Raw genomic sequence first — 19437 nt, forward strand, 5'->3', positions numbered from 1 at the left:
TTTTGACTGTTTATCAGTGCTTATAAATTCACAAAAACACACTTATTCAACATTTTTGTTGTGAAAACCCCTGTAATTACACAAGATATTTGTCAATTAACAAACAAGTCTTGTTAAACTTACAGAACAAATACTTCTTTTACGGTTAATTGTTAGTAATTTAATCTTTTTTTTTTTTTTTTTTTTTTTTTACAGTATTAAACTTTAAATTAACAGTTTAATCTCATAAATAGAAAATAAATATTTGTGAAATTACACAGCAAATTTGTGGAGTAAAATAATCTGGAGTTAGGTAAAAAAGAGTGAAAGAGTTAAATTTCAGAGTTCATTCTGTAAGTTTAACTCCAGCTTGTGTCTTTGATGGTGTCATTTTTCGGGGTACATTTACCAGGTGTTGAGGAGCATGACTGAACATTATAATGGGTGTTGATTTCTGGACAGAGCAACAGAGAAGACCAGTGTGCTCATGGACGTCATATGAGACGTCGTATAAGTACCATTTTACTTCTGAAACAAGGCTATTTATTAGGCTGGAAGGAACTTTTCTGTCAGCTCTGTCAGTATCATAATGCGTATATTTCTGTTCAGTGTTTTTGTAACTCCCAGAAGAGTTAAATTTTAACTCCTGAAAAGAGTTAAAAGATCAACTCTCTGAAAAGAGTTACTTTAACCCTGCTCTAGAGTGTTTTTTAATGGTCTCACATGTATACTTAAATAGAGTTGATTTTAACTCACATGGAGTTTATTCCAAAGACCAGAATTTGCTGTGTACGATACATTTGCAAATGTATTTTAACTGTATTTTTCTGTGAAAAAAAATTCTTTTAAATAATGGAAATTTTATGCTTATTCACAGTTACAGTTTTTTCATGTTATTTTACATTTGACATACAAAATCACAGTCTATTTTTTTTTTATTTCATTGATATTTTCCTGTAACTTAAAAATACAGGAAAAATGTGTAAAATAAATAATAAAAATTCTGTTAAATTACAGATTTTTTTTACAGTGTGTATGCATCTAGTCCCAAATAAGAAAAGCCCCATCTCCCCCTTTTCTAAGACCAGCTGGGCAAGGTTTGTGCAAAGGTTAGGATTCTGTGAGGAGAGCATCACTTCTGCTCCTAGCTGGTTGCCTAATATGTGAGAAGAATCAAAATGTTATTGACAGTAACAGGAAAAGGAGAAGAGAAAGTCTTTCAAATGTGCCTTGCCAAGCTATGACCCAAAACCAAGTGTTCTGGTCGCAAGAATCAGGGTTCTTCTCCATCATACTACATGGTGCTTGGCTTTACTTTGCTTGTTTGTACTGTTCTGGCAACTATGACAATGGTAAGGAAGGATAAAAAACCGTATTAAGTTCATGCTTTTGACTATTTCATTTCATTTTCTAGAGTTTGCACTTGAGCTATCAGCTAACTCACTGTACAGAGTAACACATTTCGTGGCTATTGTTGTCACCATCATAACACATTCAAGTGAAAGCATGGCTCACAGTCTGTAGCCTATGAAAATAACCACAACAATATGCACATATTCAAGATATATTCAGTAATTACAAAGTGAGCCATAACTGATCATTGTGTCAGGAGGATGAATGTATCTGTAGACTGTTTATGTTACGGCTTTGCGAAGACACTTTCAACAAATTACGCGATTGGCCAAAATAACTACACGAGGTAACAACATGAATTCTGATTGGATCTTATCCTGACACACTTTTGCTCATAAAGAAATGTATACTATTCTTTATGGAGCAAACGGTCAACTATAGCAATTTATTTTGAGAAAATCAGCTTCACAGCGAAGAGGCATCGATCAACTCTAGAATAGAACGAAATAGACTGACTTGGCCCACCACCTATTACTGGTAGAATTGGTATTATTAAGCCCAAGCCTGGCCCAAGCCGGTGAAGGCCTATTAAAACTGCCTGGTTACGTTATTATTTTTATTCTCTTGCCACTTTGAATGCATTTTGATCCCCTGAACATTAACGAAAACTCCATTTTATTTGACCAAAAATTCAAGCCCATTGAATTTTTTTAAACATTTGAAGTCTCCAAGACAAAATGTTGAAAAATGATTCGGCCTGCCCTCTCAAAAATCAAAATACATGACAGGATTTAGGAGCTTTATCAGTCCCAAATTTTAAACTTTATTTCCACGCTCTTACTATTCATCCTTTGTTAAACAGGTTTAGTGAGAAATCTTCACCTCCTTGGCTTAACATAGAGAAGAATCTGGCGGCGCCTATTTTTGTAAATGATTTTTTACCCTCGGCTACATTAGCTGTAGTGTGTTGTCATCAGTTGGTTGTCCGTCCGTCTGTTCGTCTGTCCTGTATGTACAAAACCTTTGGCATGCACCAGTGGTTCTCAACCGCAGGGGGCAGCAGATAGTCAAACCTGCAGTGCTAAGGGACAGAGAGGCAGAGGTTGTCCAAGGCAAATCGCAGAAGCTGGTTGTTCTAGAAATATTAACTTGGATCCACACTCAGCCGTAGGTGATTCTGTCAGCTACTGTGAAGGTAGAGGGACGGTAAAGCGACAATCACTATCGCCACCCCCCCCGCCCGCTCCCACTGATAAACCACATTGCACCACAGAATTCCACAGTCCCTCTGAGCAGAGATGGAACAGATGTCCAGTGTTCTGTCTCCTCCTCATGACGTCCTCCTCATCTTCTCTCCTCCTGCTACTCCTCCCCCCATCCTCCCAAGTGCGGGCTTGTACAGTTTGATGGCTCAGGGATGTAGTGGTAAAATGATATGTCACTTGTGTAACTGTCAAACCCAGGTCACTTAGGCTACTCATATCTGACATCTGTATGTGCCACTTCAGGTTACAGGATCAAATGAAACGGTGACTTTAACCTTTACAACCCGTTTAGCTCAGTTTTTATGTCTTTTAAGGCTGTGTACATATTTTCTTGTTGTGTGAAGAAAAGAGAATGAGAATAAATTAGTGATTTTTCAACTACAGGCAAACTTGGTCTGGATTTAGTTTTTTTTTTTTTTACAAAATCTACCAAATATTTTTTTTAGAAATATTTTATGTCTTACTTCTCCATAATGTGTAGAAACACGTTAATAGTAGCTGTAATGAAATACTTTTAAATACTATATAATTTTTTTTATCATTTTAGTTTAACATTCAGAGGAAAGCATCATTTCCATTAGACCACAAAAAAGGTGTTTTGTTTTGGTTTTTTTTTTTCAATCAAAATTACAATGTACCCAAATGTACACTCAAAAAATGAAACTGGTGCTGTTTGAATTACATAATGCTATGTTGAAACAATTTAATAATTGTCATTTTGAAGATTAAACCAAGAGTTTTACATTGTATTTACACAATACTCAAAGGTGTTTCTATTATGTAATGATATTCAGTTGAATCAATTTATGCAATATATGTAAAACCGCTTCCCTGTCTTAACTGCATGGAGATTGTCCTAATGCAGCCATTTTTTCCCCCACAACGAGCGCATTTTAGAAGATTTCTAGTGTCTCATCGTTTATCAAGTGTCAGCATACCTTGATTTTTATTGTTTGGTAAATACTTGGTGAGCAGGTGAAGTCTCATGAAGCACTGAGGCTTTCCTAAAAACTGTGCCGGAAAAGATTCAAAGCTCCAAGGCTTCAGTGATGGGGACATCTGGTGGACAACTGAAGCCATAGCAACCTCTCAAGAGCACGACAGGAGCACTGACCCTGTTTCAATCCCATGTCAGCAACAAAAGTTCAGAGAAGACTGCGAGGTCATTCAAGTGTTTTGTTCATTCATACCAAATAATGATTACATCGTCATTACGCATAAGTACAACTAAAATCTTTATTAAAAGGGAAAAAAATAATAATTTGCAAATGCCCCCAACCATACTCTAAAACACATTCCAGATTAACCCAAAGAATCCAAACTAAATAGTTTTGGACATTCAACATGTTCTAGTGGAGACCAGACTCAGGGTGTTTTCACACTGGGTATCCGGATTCATACTATACTTGGATACTTCCACAAGCACGTACCGCGGCCCGTGCCTTAGTACGAATGGGTGTTCCAGGCCAAAACAGTACAGGTGGCAGTGTGGAAGGAGTTCTGTCACTATCCAACAAACGTGGAAGTCCAAAGAAGACAAACCCTTACTTTTTTATCTGTTAGCCTGTTTGAGTGAAGAACAGTGACCTTCATTGTCCCTGATATATGACTGAGTGGTTGGTAAGGCTGGTAAGGCAAGTCCGTGTCGCGCAGATCCAAGGCATTTTCCGGAGCACCGTCTATGGTCCATGGGCCAGGCAAGGTAGTGGTACCCCCAAAGGGGGCAAAACCTTTGTGGTGCCATTTTATTAGTAGGGCACATGTATGTGTATTAAACCATGATAGCCTTTCCAAATGAGTAGCTTTGTCAGGATTATATGGTAACTCTTTTTTTTCCAAAAAATGTATCATTACGCTTAATATGATAATATAATATGGTGGTATTTCTGAATTATTCCGCCTTTTCATGTAAAAATGTTAGTGAAATTGGTCCAAGATAAAGCTGTGACATTACATTATTCTTCTACTTTTCAGATTTTATAGGAAAATGTTACAATTGATTGTTTCTTTCAGAAAATAGTATACGTGTTTTCATTCCATTCGAGCACCGCATCTGAGGCAAGTAAATATCAATGTTTATTTAAGACTTAGTCAAGACATAGGTACCTCCGCCAAGGAGGTTATATTTTTGCTGGCGTTGGTTTGTTTGTTTGTCTGTCTGTCTGGAGGGGGGGGCGCGACTGCTCTGCCTTGGCGGAGGTCTGCGCTCTCCAAGTGCTTTTCTAGTTAAGATTGAAATAAGTGAAATGATGATAAATTCTCTTTTCATACAGAGCAAATGAAAGCAAATGAAAGTTCTGGAGTTCTGGAGTGATCACAACAAAGACAGCAGTTCAATGATGACACAACTACGGAGCAGAAAACCAATGTATCATTTCATTTCATACATAAGAGCACATGTTATAGAGCCAATCCTGATGCAAACAGACAAGAAAAGAACACAGAAGGTATTTTGGTGTCTTTGCAGGTCTGGATGCTAGGGCCGAACTGAAAATAGACTCAGGGATGAGTGGCACAGCACCCAAGCGGGCATGCCTTCAATGCCTGATACTTTTGTCTCAGTTCCCAAATAAAATTTTCTCTCTATCTAACCTTTCTTAAGTGATTTATCACCATTGATCATGATTTTATCCTCTGTGATTTGTATTTTTTTTTCTGTGAAAATCAGGTATTTTCCTGTATTTGAAGACCCTGGTGCTAAAAGTACTGATATCACAAAAAAAGTACGTTAACAAATATTTAGAGGGTGGACTTAGCTAAACAAATACATCATGTTTATATGCTCAACTTGAATTGTCCAAAAATGTGACTTCGGTATTTTTAGCACCAGAGTCTTCATTTATTTTGAATTGGTTTAGTGTTTTATTCTGAACATGCAATGAAATTTAACATATATGCAGCAAGCAAAACATAAATAATAATAATACAAATATCAACAATTATAACAATCGTAGACAGAAGAACAGCACAATAGTTTCATTTACATCCCCGAAAAGGGGTGGGAAGAAGTGCAATTTATTTAATCCCACCCCCTCTCCAGAGAATATTATTAATAATAAACATTTATCTCCCTATGTTATGAATCATGTACCTTAATCATCATGGAACTTGAGAAATAGTGACTTTTTCTGTCCAATCTGTCATTAACTGAACATAAACCCAGTGTGTCCATCCACTGTCATTGATTCAACTCCATGGGTTTGACTGGTGAATCAATGTTGTAAAAGATGAAGGTGTTTCCATGGTAACTATGGAGCCTCTGAATGTCCAAATGGGTAATATCTGATGACCATGAAAAGATGAATAACTGTATTTTACACCAATTATTTACATGTATTGATAGAATTAATGGATCAGTCAGTATTAAACAGTTTAGATCAATAGATGCTTTTGGTCACATGCGTATATTTGGGTCTTTATGGGTTAATTATGCTCATAATGAAACTGTTAAACTATTATATACATTTTACATTTTCTCCTAACCTAAAGGACTTTCTCTCACATTCACTTTACCACCTTACTTCACTTAACCTTAATTAAACTTAGCTTAGAGGAGAGACTATTCATCAACCAGACTGCTATATGTGTACTGCTGCAGTATGCACTTATCTACTGTCTAAACTGCTTTTTTTTGGTTTATATGAAACTCAGATCTTAGATAATAACAAAGAACTTGCCATGAATGTGGTGAATCTGTGTTGGTATTAACATTCCATACATTCAAATGACGTTTTATGACCTCTGCTTTTGTCCCTTACAGTGGGTTTATCCAATTGCTGATAGCTGTGACTAAGCTACTACTCTGGAATGGCTATCATAGAAAAATATTGTCTATTGATATAGGCCATTTCAAAATGCATCACTAGAACTTGCCCCCTTGGGTGGTACCAATATTCCAAGTATCTGGTCTTGGCCCATGGACTACTATGGTCTTGTGGTGATTAAGTCACTTCCGTTGTCAGTGGTGATTAACGTCTGGTCTCTGGCATGGATCGCTTTCACACTGCAACGCACCATGCTGCTTTAAGTCAGTCTCTGCTTTAAAGTATTTAGAAGTCATTGAAACTTGAACCCAGGTCCATTTGGAAACTTCCAAGGATCTTATCAGACTGAGCTATTGAGACAAGTGCAAAGACAGACTCATTTGGAAGGTTTTCAGTCTGTGCTTTGGGTGGTGGACTTTAAAACAGTAAAACCTCACATGAGACCGGAACCCTGGTCCTTGAATCATTATCTTACCACTGTGAGCTACAGACGTAGATATAAAGTCCCGATGAATGTTCAAGGCTTTAATGGTGGACTTGTAAATGTTCTTATTGGAGTGAGAGTTGAACCGTGGTTGGTCAATCCCACTCCAAGGATCTGATCAGTACAAGCTCCTGAGGTGGAAGTGGAGTAAACCTTATTGGGTTTATGCCTCTACTCTGGGTTCTGAACATGGAAAGGTTCTGTAGTGAACTTAATGACCCCCTGACAAATGGATTGAAACGCCCTTAAAGGCACACACAAACTCACAATAATAGTAGTGTCATTCTTCAACCATTGGAGGGTGCTGATGACCACTCCATCATGTCTTCTATCCTGTGCAGGTTCCTCTGACCTTTGACCCTCATTGAACTCTGAGCAGCTGCTTCAGGACATTTGTTAAAAATGTCTGAATCTACTCTCACCTTTGACTAAAAGGCTTTTTACTTTTTAAATTTTATATTCTCTTTCGAAACTCTGCACTGCAACTCTTACTTTAATATGTGTGCTTTTATATTTTTGGGTTTTATGTGTTGTTTTCTTACTTGCCGTTTTTAATCACCTTTTACATATTTCTTTTATAATGTTTTAAATGTGTTTCTTTTTCCCTTGTCATTGTATTTCAATGTCCTGTGTGAAGTACCTTGAATTGCCTTGTTGCTGAAATGTGCTATATAAATAAACTTTCCTTGCCTCAGTGTAGAATGTGATCAGGGAACACAATTCAAGACAATAAAAGATTATCAACTGTCAACAACATGGCTTCCATACACTTAGACTGGACTCATCCTCCGGGTGAAATCTGCATATGATGTGTTTTAGATCCAACAGCAGAAGGATGAGGTGAACTCTGTTCTTCACAGAAACATACAGTCATTCTCCCAGTGCTGTGTGTACGACACATTTCAACATTCAGTTTAACAAGATTTTAATCTGTGCTACAAACATTTCACACTCCATCACCATAACCTGTTAAAACAATCAAAGAAATTAAACATAATCTAGTCTATGTTTTAATAAGACTTAAAGAACAGAAGCGATGCACATGAGAATACATTAAATCAGGACAGTAATATTTCTTTGATGCAGATGTGAAAATAAAATTACCTGTTCTAACACCTGGCAAAAGTCACATTAAGAAGTAATTGAACAAATAATGTGTGGATGACATTAAAAGCTGGATGGTAAATACTTTTGTCTTGTGTTTCAGGGTCACTTTTTAATTAGAATAAAACCAGGTGATAAAGTGGAACATAGAACAACAGAACATGACAAAATATTAGTAACAGTTCCACTGATGTCCTGAACTTTCTGATACATCGTGTTTCCTCTTTACCACAGTCATCAGCAGTTCAAAACATTTTCAATCAAATCAAGCATATTCTGCAGGTCAGGTTTAGACCAGTGTAAAAAGGCTGAAACCAGTTTAATGTGAAGGAAAACACTGGACTGGACCACTACCAGATTGGACCACTAGATGGAGCACTGACTCGTTGTGACATTGACACTCAGTCCGTCATGTCTCCTTTGGTGGTGGTGAACTTCCTTCTTGACCGGAATGTGATCTCCTTCATGTCGTTGGCCTCAGTTTGGAACTGAACCACTACCAGCTCATCAGTCATTCCGTCTCATCCATATGATGTTCATCATGTTGTTTATGACTGATGCAAAACCACATGGATTCAGGACTCTGATGCCTTCAACAAATGGTTTCCTTCAGGTTGTGCAACAGTTAATTCACACATGCAGTTAGTGGTGAAGAAAGAGTTGAACATTTGGGGGGATGAGCTTAAACTGCACTAAACAACTGTGGAAAATAGTTCCAGAAGTAGCTGGTTCTGTCTGTGAACAATAAACAATGTGAACATGTGGATTGACGTCACGTCCAGGTGAGTGTAGTGTTTGCTTGGTGGTGTTGTTGCTAGTCGTTATTGTCCTACTGATCTTCATTTAGTTTTCATCCACGATTTAACTAATATCTGTAGCACTTATTACCTGGTTAAATTTAGTCTTCTGTTGGCTCTGTAAACACCCGGAGCCAAAGACAACATCTGATTTTAGCTAAAGGCTTTGTTCGTGGATTAAAAAAAAAAAAAAAAAAAACTCTCCTCTTTAGCCTTACTAGCCTAGCTTAACCGAGCCCCTTCTTCCCATTTTTAAAACTTGATTCTTTACATTCTTTAAAACTAGATATTAGTCATCCTTAATAGATGAAAACAAGAAGAGCCTAAGGTTTGTGTTCAGCACTGTAGCCAGGCTGACAAACAGTCACAGCTCAGTAGATCCCTCTAATCCAGTTACTCTCAGCTGTGATGACTTCCTACAATTCTTGAACAATAAAATTTCAACTATTAGAAACAAAATAGACAAAATACTTCCAACTATCAGCTCTGACACAGCTCAGGCTGCAAACCTAGAATCTCCTATAAACCCCTCTATAATATTAAATTATTTCTCCACTGTAGACCAAGCCGATGTAACATCAATCATTATGTCCTCTAAATAATCAACTTGCCTCCTAGACCCAATCCCTGCCAAACTATTTAAAGATACTCTGCCCCTAACTACTGACACTATCCTAAATTTAATTAATACCTCATTAGTAACTGTCTGTGTGCCACAGTCTTTTAAATGTGTAGTTATTAAACCGCTTCTGAAAAAACCTACTCTAGAGCCTGACATTCTAGCCAACTATAGGCCAATGTCAAATCTGCCCTTCCTCTCAAAAGTCCTTGAATGAGTGGTAGTCAAACAGCTATGTCAGCACCTACAGGACAATAGTTTACTTGTACATTTCCAGTCTGGTTTTCAAGCCCGTCATAGCACTGAAACTGCACTAGTCAAAGTTACTAATGACTTGTTACTAGCTGCTGCTGATGGACTGGTTTCGATCCTGGTTCTGTTGGACCTGAGTGCAGCTTTTGACACAATCGACCACAGTATCTTACTGCAGAGATCAGAATGGGACATAGGCATTAGAGGAGCAGCCCTCTGCTGGTTTGAATCCTATTTATCTAATAGGTACCAGTTTGTCAATATAAACCAACAATCATTACCATATTCAAGAGTTATTCATGGCATGCTGCAAGCGTTGGTCCTTGGGCCCATTTTGTTTACACTGTATATGTTGCCTTTAGGTAACATCATTAGACAATATGACATTAATTTTCAACTGTTATACAGACGACACACAACTGTATTGATTAAACCTGATCAGACCAAGCTAGTGGATAAACTAAATGTCTGTGTCTGAGACATAAAGACCCAGATGAGCGCTAATTATCTTTTACTTAACCCTGAAAAAACAGAGGTCATTATCATAGGCCCTAAAAGTATGAGAGACTTTCCTAACTGACCAGATAGTCACTCTGGACAACATGAGTATAGCCTCCAGTGCCACAGCTAAAAACCTAGGAGTTCTATTTGACCCAGATCTATCATTTAAAGCTCATGTTAACCAAGCCTGCAGAACAGCTTTCTTCCACCTGCGTAACTTTACACGTTGTGGCAGGTGGAGGTTCTGTAACGTCACTATTTTGTTAAGGTGGTGCATTAGAGCACACTTCTTTACTCTGAGGACAATAAAACACAGCTTTCAGTCTCGTGTTTGTCTTCACATCTGGACTCTATGGAGCCAGATCTGGAGGTTTTTAAGTCTGATGTTCTTGTCAGAAGAAGTTGGTGGTGCTGGTTCAGACACACTGTGTTTCTTCTCATCTGATGCTGAAGTACTTTTTGGTCCTGACGTTGATGATTCACATCTGTGTTGATGATAGGAGAGAGCAGAGGATGACAAGAATCTGTTTGGACATTGATAACACTCAAACGGTGTTGGTGTGTTATGACACTGATTGTTTCTACTATTTTCTAGAGTCTTACTTTTTGTACAGCTGTTCAATTTTTGTCTTTTGTGGAAATGTTTGGTACATTGTGAACCTGTTAAAGATCTGTCACAGAATCTGCAGTGGTTGGGATTCTTTCCAATATGGGTCCGTTGGTGATACTTGTAAGAGGAAGATGACCAGAATATCTTCGTGCACCTATGACAAGGGTACATCATCTTTTTGTGGTGAACACGGCGGTGAGGACGTAAAGCAGACAACGATCTGAAAGTCTTCCCACACTGGTCGCAGGAAAATGGTTTTTCTCCAGTGTGGATGCGTTGGTGGATTTTTAGGTCACTTGCTGTGATGAATGCCTTTCCACACTGGTCACAGTCATATGGTCTTTCTCCAGTGTGGATGCGCTGGTGGATTTTAAAATGACTCTTTCTGATGAGAGTCTTCCCACACTGGTCACAGTCATATGGTCTTTCTCCAGTGTGGATGCGTTGGTGAATTTTTAAGTCACCTGCTGACGTGAAAGAATTTCCACAGTCGTCACAATGATATGGTCTTTCTCCAGTATGGATGCGTTGATGGATTTTTAGGTCACTTGCTATGGTGAACGCCTTTCCACACTGGTCACACTCATATGGTCTTTCTCCAGTGTGGATGCGTTGGTGGATTTTAAAATGACTCTTTCTGGTGAAAGTCTTCCCACACTGGTCACAGTCATATGGTCTGTCTCCTGCGTGGATGCGTTGGTGCCTTTTTAAGTCACTTGCTGAGGTGAAAGTCTTCCCACATTGGTCGCAGTAATATGGTCTTTCTCCAGTGTGGATGCGTAAGTGGATTTTTAAGCCATCAGTTGTGCTGAAAGCCTTTCCACACTGCTTACAGTCATATGGTGTTTCTCCAGTGTGGATGCGTTGATGCCTTTTTAAGTCACTTGCTGTGGTGAAAGCCTTCTCACACTGGTCACACTCATATGGTCTTTCTCCTCTGTGGATGCGAAGGTGTTCCTTAAGCCCACGCATTCTGGTGAAAGTCTTCCCACAATGGACACAGTCATATGGTCTTTCTCCTCTGTGGATGCGTAGGTGTTCCTTCAGCCCACTCATTCTGGTGAAAGTCTTTCCACACTGGTCACAGGTGGGTTTTCCATCCATGTTTGCTGAATCAGTTGATCTTGGTGTTTCTCCAGATACAATTTATAGGTTTCACTTAAAATCCACCTTTGGCTTCCTTCTACATCAAAACACACAGAAACAGAAGAGGTGGTCACTGAAATGCAATGGAACACAATAGAACAAACACATCACTTTTGAACCAGATTAACCAGATAAAAAAAATTGACTAGTTAGGCAATCGATGAGACATTTTCAAGACAACCAATATTTGATGGTTTCTCCTTAAGAGATGTGTATGAGACCAGAAAATAACAAATAATAACAGAAATATTGAAAGATGTTGAAAAATGTCAGGTTCTCTCCATTCATTCATTCATTCATTTTCTGAACCCGCTTTATCCTAACTAGGGTCACGGGGGTCGCTTGGAGCCTATCCCAGCTACATAGGGGCGAAGGCGGGGTACACCCTGGACAAGTCGCCAGTTCATCGCAGGGCTGAACATATAGAGACAAACAATCACTCTCACATTCACACCTATGGGCAATTTAGATTAACCAATTAACCTATCAGTATCTTTGGATGGTGGGAGGAGGCCAGAGTACCCGGAGAGAACCCATGCAGACACGGGGAGAACATGCAAACTCCACACAGAAAGGTCCCACCCTCCCTCGACTGGTGTTGGAATCGAACCCAGGACCTTCTTGCTGTGAGGCACGAGTGCTAACCACTGCACCACCGTGTCACCCCAGGTTCTCTCCAGTGTTGGCACATTCTTCAAATAGTTACAGAATCACAAAACACTGCAAATAACTGTTTACTTTGCTCACTGGAACGAAATTAGAGGAATTTAATGCATTATTAGGGCCCAAGTGCTGAGAATTGGCTGTTATTATTTTAAAGATTTGAAGGAAGTTCTGAGGGCCTGAATCTGTGTGAAAACTCAATATTCTTATTCCACATTTAAAACTGATGCAGTTCCAACAATGTACAAATGAGTTCGAACAATTTTTTGTTTCATGATAAAACCTCAGACCTTGTCCTGTCGGTACAATCACAGGACGTCATGGAAGGTCACCAACGTGGACTTATTGAATCATCCACTTGTATTGGTTTTCTGACGAAGTTTAAAGCTGTGGGAGACTATGATTTTTTTTTTCCCATATCACCCAGCCCGACTCATAATACCACCTATTGGTAACAAAAATGTCATGATTGGCATTTTGATGTGCACGCTGAACATATCCAACTCGAGCATCTTTGGAATTTTGTTGTGACGTACATTGGGAAGCGGAGGTACGCGCAGCTGCCTGGCAGCAGCAGCTGCAACAAACACGACATGGAAATGACTGGAGCTCCGCCTCCCTCCATCTATTTCCATGTCATGTATGTTGCAGCCATATGATATCATATGGTTTTACTGCCACTGCCAGGTGGCTGCACGAACCTCTGCTTCCCACAATGCAACAAAATTCTGAAGATGCCTGAGTTACCTACTGGCTCTGTTTGTAAACAAATGGTTTGTTTATGGTGGAGTATACTTCGAAATTGTTCACCAAGAGGGAAAAGATTCAGGTGAGTAATCACAGAAGACTTACAGATTCATGATACTTAGGCTATGACTGGGGTTTTACAAATTTGATGAAAAATTGGTGACGAAAGTCTCCCGCAGCTTTAAGTTGGATATGTTCAGCGTGCACATCAAAATACCAAAACATGTCATTTTTGTTACCAATAGGTGGCACTATGAGTCGGGCTGGGCGATATGGGAAAAAAATCATACCAAGATAATTTTCTTCATATCAGACGATATTGATGTGTATCACGATATAAATCAAATCACTAGTTTTGTCAAGCTTAAATTTTCTGTTACTCATAAGTTAGTTGTGAAGACATAAGCAAGTTATTTTTTATTTAAATATGATTTATTTTCTGTCAGAGGTTGAATAGGTACATATATTAAAAACTAAATTAAAAGTCTGACCAGCGGGCAAAAACTTTCAAGTTTTAAAAGAGAAACAAGCACAACAGACCATCTTCATGGGGGTGCATTCTGAAACTGCAGAGAGAGCGAGAGAGACAGAGAGAGACACAGACAGACAGACAGATAGACAGATAGACAGATAGATAGATAGATAGATAGATAGATAGATAGATAGATAGATAGATAGATAGATAGATAGATAGATAGATAGATAGATAAAAATCTGGTTTTAAATACTTAAGCATAAACATCACCCGTACTAATCAGATCTTTATGAGAAAAATTTCAAACCACTTATGCACAAATTAGAGTTCAATTTAAAAACATGGTATGTACTCTGCTTATCTCTTGCTGGCAGAGTTAAATACATAAAGATGAATGTTTTACCTAGATTTGTATATTTATTTCAGTGTCTCCCGTTTTTTGTTTTTTTTGCCTAAATCCTTTTTCAGTCGCTAAATAAGTTGTTTTGGACATTTTTGTGAGCTGTAAAAAATCCTAGGGTCCATAGAGAATTCTTGGAAAAACCTAGAGACCAAGACGGCCTGGCACTTCCTAACATGAGGAAATACTTTTGGGTATCTAATATATATATATATATATATACTGTATATATATTTACACTTCCTTTCTTCTTTAAACTTTTGCACTACGCATCACCAGACAGTTGTCACTTACAATTTCATTGTACATATGTATAATGACAATAAAGGCATTCTATTCTATTCTATTCTATACAAAAAGTTATACATTGGTACCAAACCACAAAAGAGGACTGGTGCATAATTGAGGCAAACTCCTGTCTATCAACATCACTTTCTGCTCTCATTCTTACTATAAAAATATAGATCAACCACCATAGTTAGTTCTACCCTTAAAATATGGACACAATTTAGGCAGAAGTTCCAACTTAAAGACCTCTCCATGTATAGCCCTATTTGTAACAATCACCTACTCCAGTTAGCCCAGCTAGATCACACTTTTATACAATGGCGTAGCCATGGTCTTGCTACATGTTCTAATTTTTACATAGGTGACAATTTTGCCAGCCTCACAGACCTGTCAGAAAAATTTAAATGACAAAAGACAGATTTATTTAGATATTTTCAAGTTCATCACTTCATTCAGACCTTTAGTCCACATTTTCCAGCCCTGCCAACAGACTCAGGACTGGAGAAGATCTTAAAGGTTCCGGTGCAACATAGAGGGCAAATTTTAAATGATCTCAAACATAATTACTTCTCTTCAGAGTAATCCATTAGATGAGTTTAAAGCTAAATGGGAGGATGAACTACACATGGAAATATCTGACGTAGTTTGGGACTGCGCTCAGTTCAGAGTTAACAGTACATCCTCTTGTACACATCTCAACTTGACAGAGTTTAAAATCCTCCACATTATCTACTACACTAATCAAACCTTTAAAAAATCTACTCTGATGTTGAAGACTTTTGAATTTTATCTATTTAACTTTTGTTCCACAAAAATAGACACGGACGGAAAAAATAAGGAGAGATTTCTAATTTTTTTAATATTTGTATTTTCAATTTTTTAGGCACAGAGCATCTGTAATTCACATTATGAAATATGTGTGGCCTAACTATGGGGGTAAAATAACATCGGGCATAGGGCGATTTCTCAGGAAGAAGGGGTGGGGGCATGAATGAAAATAATAACTTTTTATCTGACTTTTGGTATGAATGTAAGATTATACTTTTCACTACAGAAAAGAGTGGAAATGGGGTAGGCCTGTAGGTGCTGGAGAGAGTAGCTGACATGTCCATGTTGGCCTTGTGCCAAATTCTACTCCCTGCCAAAAACTGTTCTCCCACTCCTAAGTCAGCCATGAAGAGGACAATGTGCAACCAAATTCACCCTGTCACAACTTGCTGAGAAATCCACCCCTGCTCACCCTGGCTCATTAATTTTTCTCATTTTTGACCATTTAATTTAAATTAATTGTGAATTATTCAACCTCTTAATACCATCATAGCTGTGTAGCAATTAAGTAAGAAATAAATATTCTAAGATATTGCAGTTATGTATTTTTTTTTTCTGTTTAATATACTGAACAAAAATATAAATGCACGACTTTTGTTTTTGCTCCCATTTTTCATGAGCTGAACTCAAAGATCTAAAACTTTTTCTGTGTACACACAAGGTTTATTTCTCTCAAATATTGTTCACAAATCTGTCTAAATTTGTGTTAGTGAACACTTGTTCTTTGCTGAGATAATCCATCCACCTCACAGGTGTGGCATATCAAGATGCTGATTAGACAGCAGGATTTTTGCACAGGTGTGCCTTAGGCTGGCCACAATAAAAGGCCACTCTAAAATGTGCAGTTTTATCACACAGCACAATACCACAGATGTCACAAGTTTTGAGGGAATATGCATTTGGCATGCTGACTTCAGGAATCTCCACCAGAGCTTTTGCCTGTGAACTGAATGTTCATTTCTCTACCATAAGCCATCTCCAAAGCTGTTTCAGAGAATTCATGAAGAAGACTGTGCGAGGAAAATGGTGGTCACACCAAATACTGACTGGTTTTCTGACCCCCCTGGACCACCCAATACAGTAAAAGTGCACATTTTAGAGTGGCCTTTTATTGTGGCCAGCCTAAGTCACACCTGTGCAATAATCCTGCTGTCTAATCAGCATCTTGATATGCCACACCTGTGAGGTGGATGGATTATCTCAGCAAAGGACAAAGGAGAAGTGCTCACTAACAGATTTAGACAAATTTATGAACAATATTTGAGAGAAATAGGCCTTTTGTGTACATAGAAAAAGTTTTAGATCTTTGCGTTCAGCTCATGACAAATGGGAGCAAAAACAAAAGTCGTGCGTTTATATTTTTGTTCAGTGTATTAAAGAATGTGCCAACTGTAAGGTATTTAAAACTTTCAAAAGTTAAATCTTACACAACATTCAAAATATATAATAATAAAAACAGATACTGCCGAAAAATACATTCCCCCATGAGAAGCTTGCGAAGCCAAAGGAGTGGAATGACTTAAGCCAGGGGTGTCAAACTCATTCTAGTTCAGGGGCCACATACAGCCTAATATGATCTAAAGTGGGCCGGGCCAGTAAAATAATATAAATAATAGTATAAGAACTTATAAATAATGTCAACTCCAAAGTTTTTTTCTCTGTTTTTGAGTGAAAAAAAGTCAAATTCCATAATGAAAATGTTTACATCTACGATCCGTACTTGAACATAACATGAACAAATATGAACAACCTGAAAATTCTTAAGAAAAATAAGTGCAATTTTAACAATATTACGCCTTAGTTTATCATTTATACATATGCATCACAACTTACAGATCACAATGAATCTACAAATACACAAAACATTTAGTAAGAGGCAGAATATTGTTAAAATTCCATATACTTCTCTTAAGAAATTTCAGGTTATTCACATTTTTTGCAAAAGGCTAGTCTGTAAATGTAAACATTTTTGTGTAATTTTACTTTTTTTTTACACTACAGCAAAGAGTAAAAATTGTAGTTTTCATCATTTCTTAGTTATTATGATGGTATTTTACTGGTCTGACCCACTTGAGATTGAATTGACCTAAAATGATTCGAACATCCTTGAATTTTAATATCGTCAGTGTAATTTCTGTATGTCACCAATTCATCCCAGGGGCCAAATTTGGCAGGCCGGTTTTGGCCCCCGGGCCGCATGTTTGACACCTGTGACTTAAGCGGATCACATTTGGAGCTATTCTGGTGTGACAGGGTGAATTTGGTGCACATCGTCCTCTTCATGGCCGTCTTATTCGGCTCAACAGGCCTATCCATTAGTCACTGGAATCATTACGTCTCATGTGATAGCCTCTTCGTGATACATTGTCAGGCTTCAAATCTTATAATCAGTATTTTTACACCTATGGATATGTCGTATTAGTTTTGCAACACGGAACTCCTTGTTATAAAAAGCCGACTGTCTGTAAACCGCTAGTAGCACTTATGATGGTAGCCATATGTTTCTAAAGCTGCAGGGTTAAAAAAAAAAAAAATAATAATAATAATAATAATTATATATATATATATATATATATATATATATATATATATATATATATATATATATATATATTTTTTTTTTTTTTTTTTTTTTTTTTTTATTTATTTATTTATTTATACACACACACACATATACATATACATATATATATCTCGCTACCTTCTGCTCTGTGCTATCGACGGTTTTCCATTTCTCGATGTTGGTAGTAAAAGTAGCCCACGATGCATCCGAAAATGACAGAATGGGCTTATTTTCGCCGTCGGCTACATGGAAAACACGGTGTTTGTTTACATCAGACGCCATGTTTACAGTGAGCTCTAATACGCGCTCTGATTGGTTGCACTGTATTCGGACCAATCACAGAGCGTCTTACTCAGATCGATATAGGAAGGAGAAAGATACGCCGTGTGCTCTAGTTTATTTAGTCGTGGTGCATCAATATCCACTTTTAAAAGATAGAACATTGCATATTTTGATACTTTTGACCCAACTGATGTAATCCGCTTGCAAGCTCGTAGTCACTAAGCCCCCCCCCCCTCCAACAAATCAACACAAAAAGCGCCGTCAGCCCGTTGACCAAACAGAAAACACACATCCAGAAAAAATGTGTGTCATCATGTGTCAAATTCAACCAATAGAAACCATCCACAAACCCAGAAGACACCGTTCAGGTCACAGAAGCAATGGTTTTTCCTCGCGCGGACTTGGAAACATTTATACGTGGACATGAAGGGGTTAATTTCCATCCCAAAACTATGAAAAACTAAGTCAAAGCCAACACTCAGCTTTCAGACGCAGATACTGACCTGGAAAACAGCAACAAGGACAGACCTATTCATGTCTGAGGACAGGGTCTGGCAGCGCGAGACGGAAACTTCCACACGCGCTTTGAACCAGGGGTGTTTCAAAGCCGTCTAAAGTGAATCCCAGCACCCTTAAAATTTAAGAGATTTAACTTTAACTTTATTTCCATTTGAAACAAGCTCGAAAAGTGTCCAAACCATATACCGTACATGGTTAAAACGTAATATTTTAACAACAAAAACACAGCAGCAGCCTCCCCCCCTACCTCAAAGATTGTCTGATCCACCTCGTCCCTCCCACCCTTCCCTTGTTGTGCAGAATTCTCGCCCCTGCCGAAAACTGAATCGCCAGCAGCTGCCGAAAACAGCTCCCCTTTCGTATGTCAGCCATAAAGAGGACAAAGTGCACCAAATTCACCCTGTCACACCAGAAGAACTCCAAATGTGAGCTGCTAAAGTAGTTTCACTCCTTTAGCTTCAGGCACACGCACACATAGGGCCCAAAGGGGGCTCGAGCCCCTGCCCTTTTTGCCTCGTAGAAAAAGTGGCCTTTTTACTTTTAAAAAAATAAATAAAATCCTGTTCTGCATAGGAATATAAAAGAAAACGGCTGTATAAAAGCACCACGGTTATCTACCGTTCGCATTTCCTTGTAATAGTGCGTCATGGTATTGTGTGTGTGTGTGTGTGTGTGTGTGTGTGTGTGTGTGTTGAGTCTGATGCAGCTTCTCTGTCCGTGGTCTCTCACTGAGGGGCGGGGCTTCCCCATGCTGCACGCTCACACGCTTGTTGAGAGAGAGAGAGAGAGAGAGAGAGA

The 19437-nt window shown here is 38.3% G+C and overlaps 2 protein-coding genes across 6 annotated transcripts in view; one reads left to right on the forward strand and one right to left on the reverse strand.

The window, feature by feature from the left end:
- LOC115435617 (aldehyde dehydrogenase, mitochondrial-like) overlaps positions 1 to 19437 on the forward strand; it is a 534672-nt gene that overhangs the window by 488236 nt on the left and 26999 nt on the right. The window lies entirely within an intron of this gene.
- LOC115435619 (zinc finger protein 664-like) overlaps positions 1 to 19437 on the reverse strand; it is a 493117-nt gene that overhangs the window by 452677 nt on the left and 21003 nt on the right. Inside the window, exons 1-3 of one of the 5 annotated variants that reach the window (XM_030158155.1) lie at positions 18471 to 18669; positions 10722 to 11911; positions 10406 to 10603 (exon numbers count right to left, since the gene is read on the reverse strand). In XM_030158155.1, the coding sequence (XP_030014015.1) occupies positions 10410 to 10603; positions 10722 to 11832 (1305 nt within the window). In that variant the 5' untranslated portion in view covers positions 11833 to 11911; positions 18471 to 18669 and the 3' untranslated portion in view covers positions 10406 to 10409. Of the gene's footprint in view, positions 1 to 7753; positions 11912 to 18470; positions 18670 to 19437 lie in introns of those variants that run through there. The other 4 variants (XR_003937716.1, XM_030158152.1, XM_030158153.1 and 1 more) reach the window with 4 other exon arrangements.

This window comes from Sphaeramia orbicularis, chromosome 16, assembly GCF_902148855.1.
Source record: "Sphaeramia orbicularis chromosome 16, fSphaOr1.1, whole genome shotgun sequence".
Lineage (NCBI taxonomy): Eukaryota > Metazoa > Chordata > Actinopteri > Kurtiformes > Apogonidae > Sphaeramia > Sphaeramia orbicularis.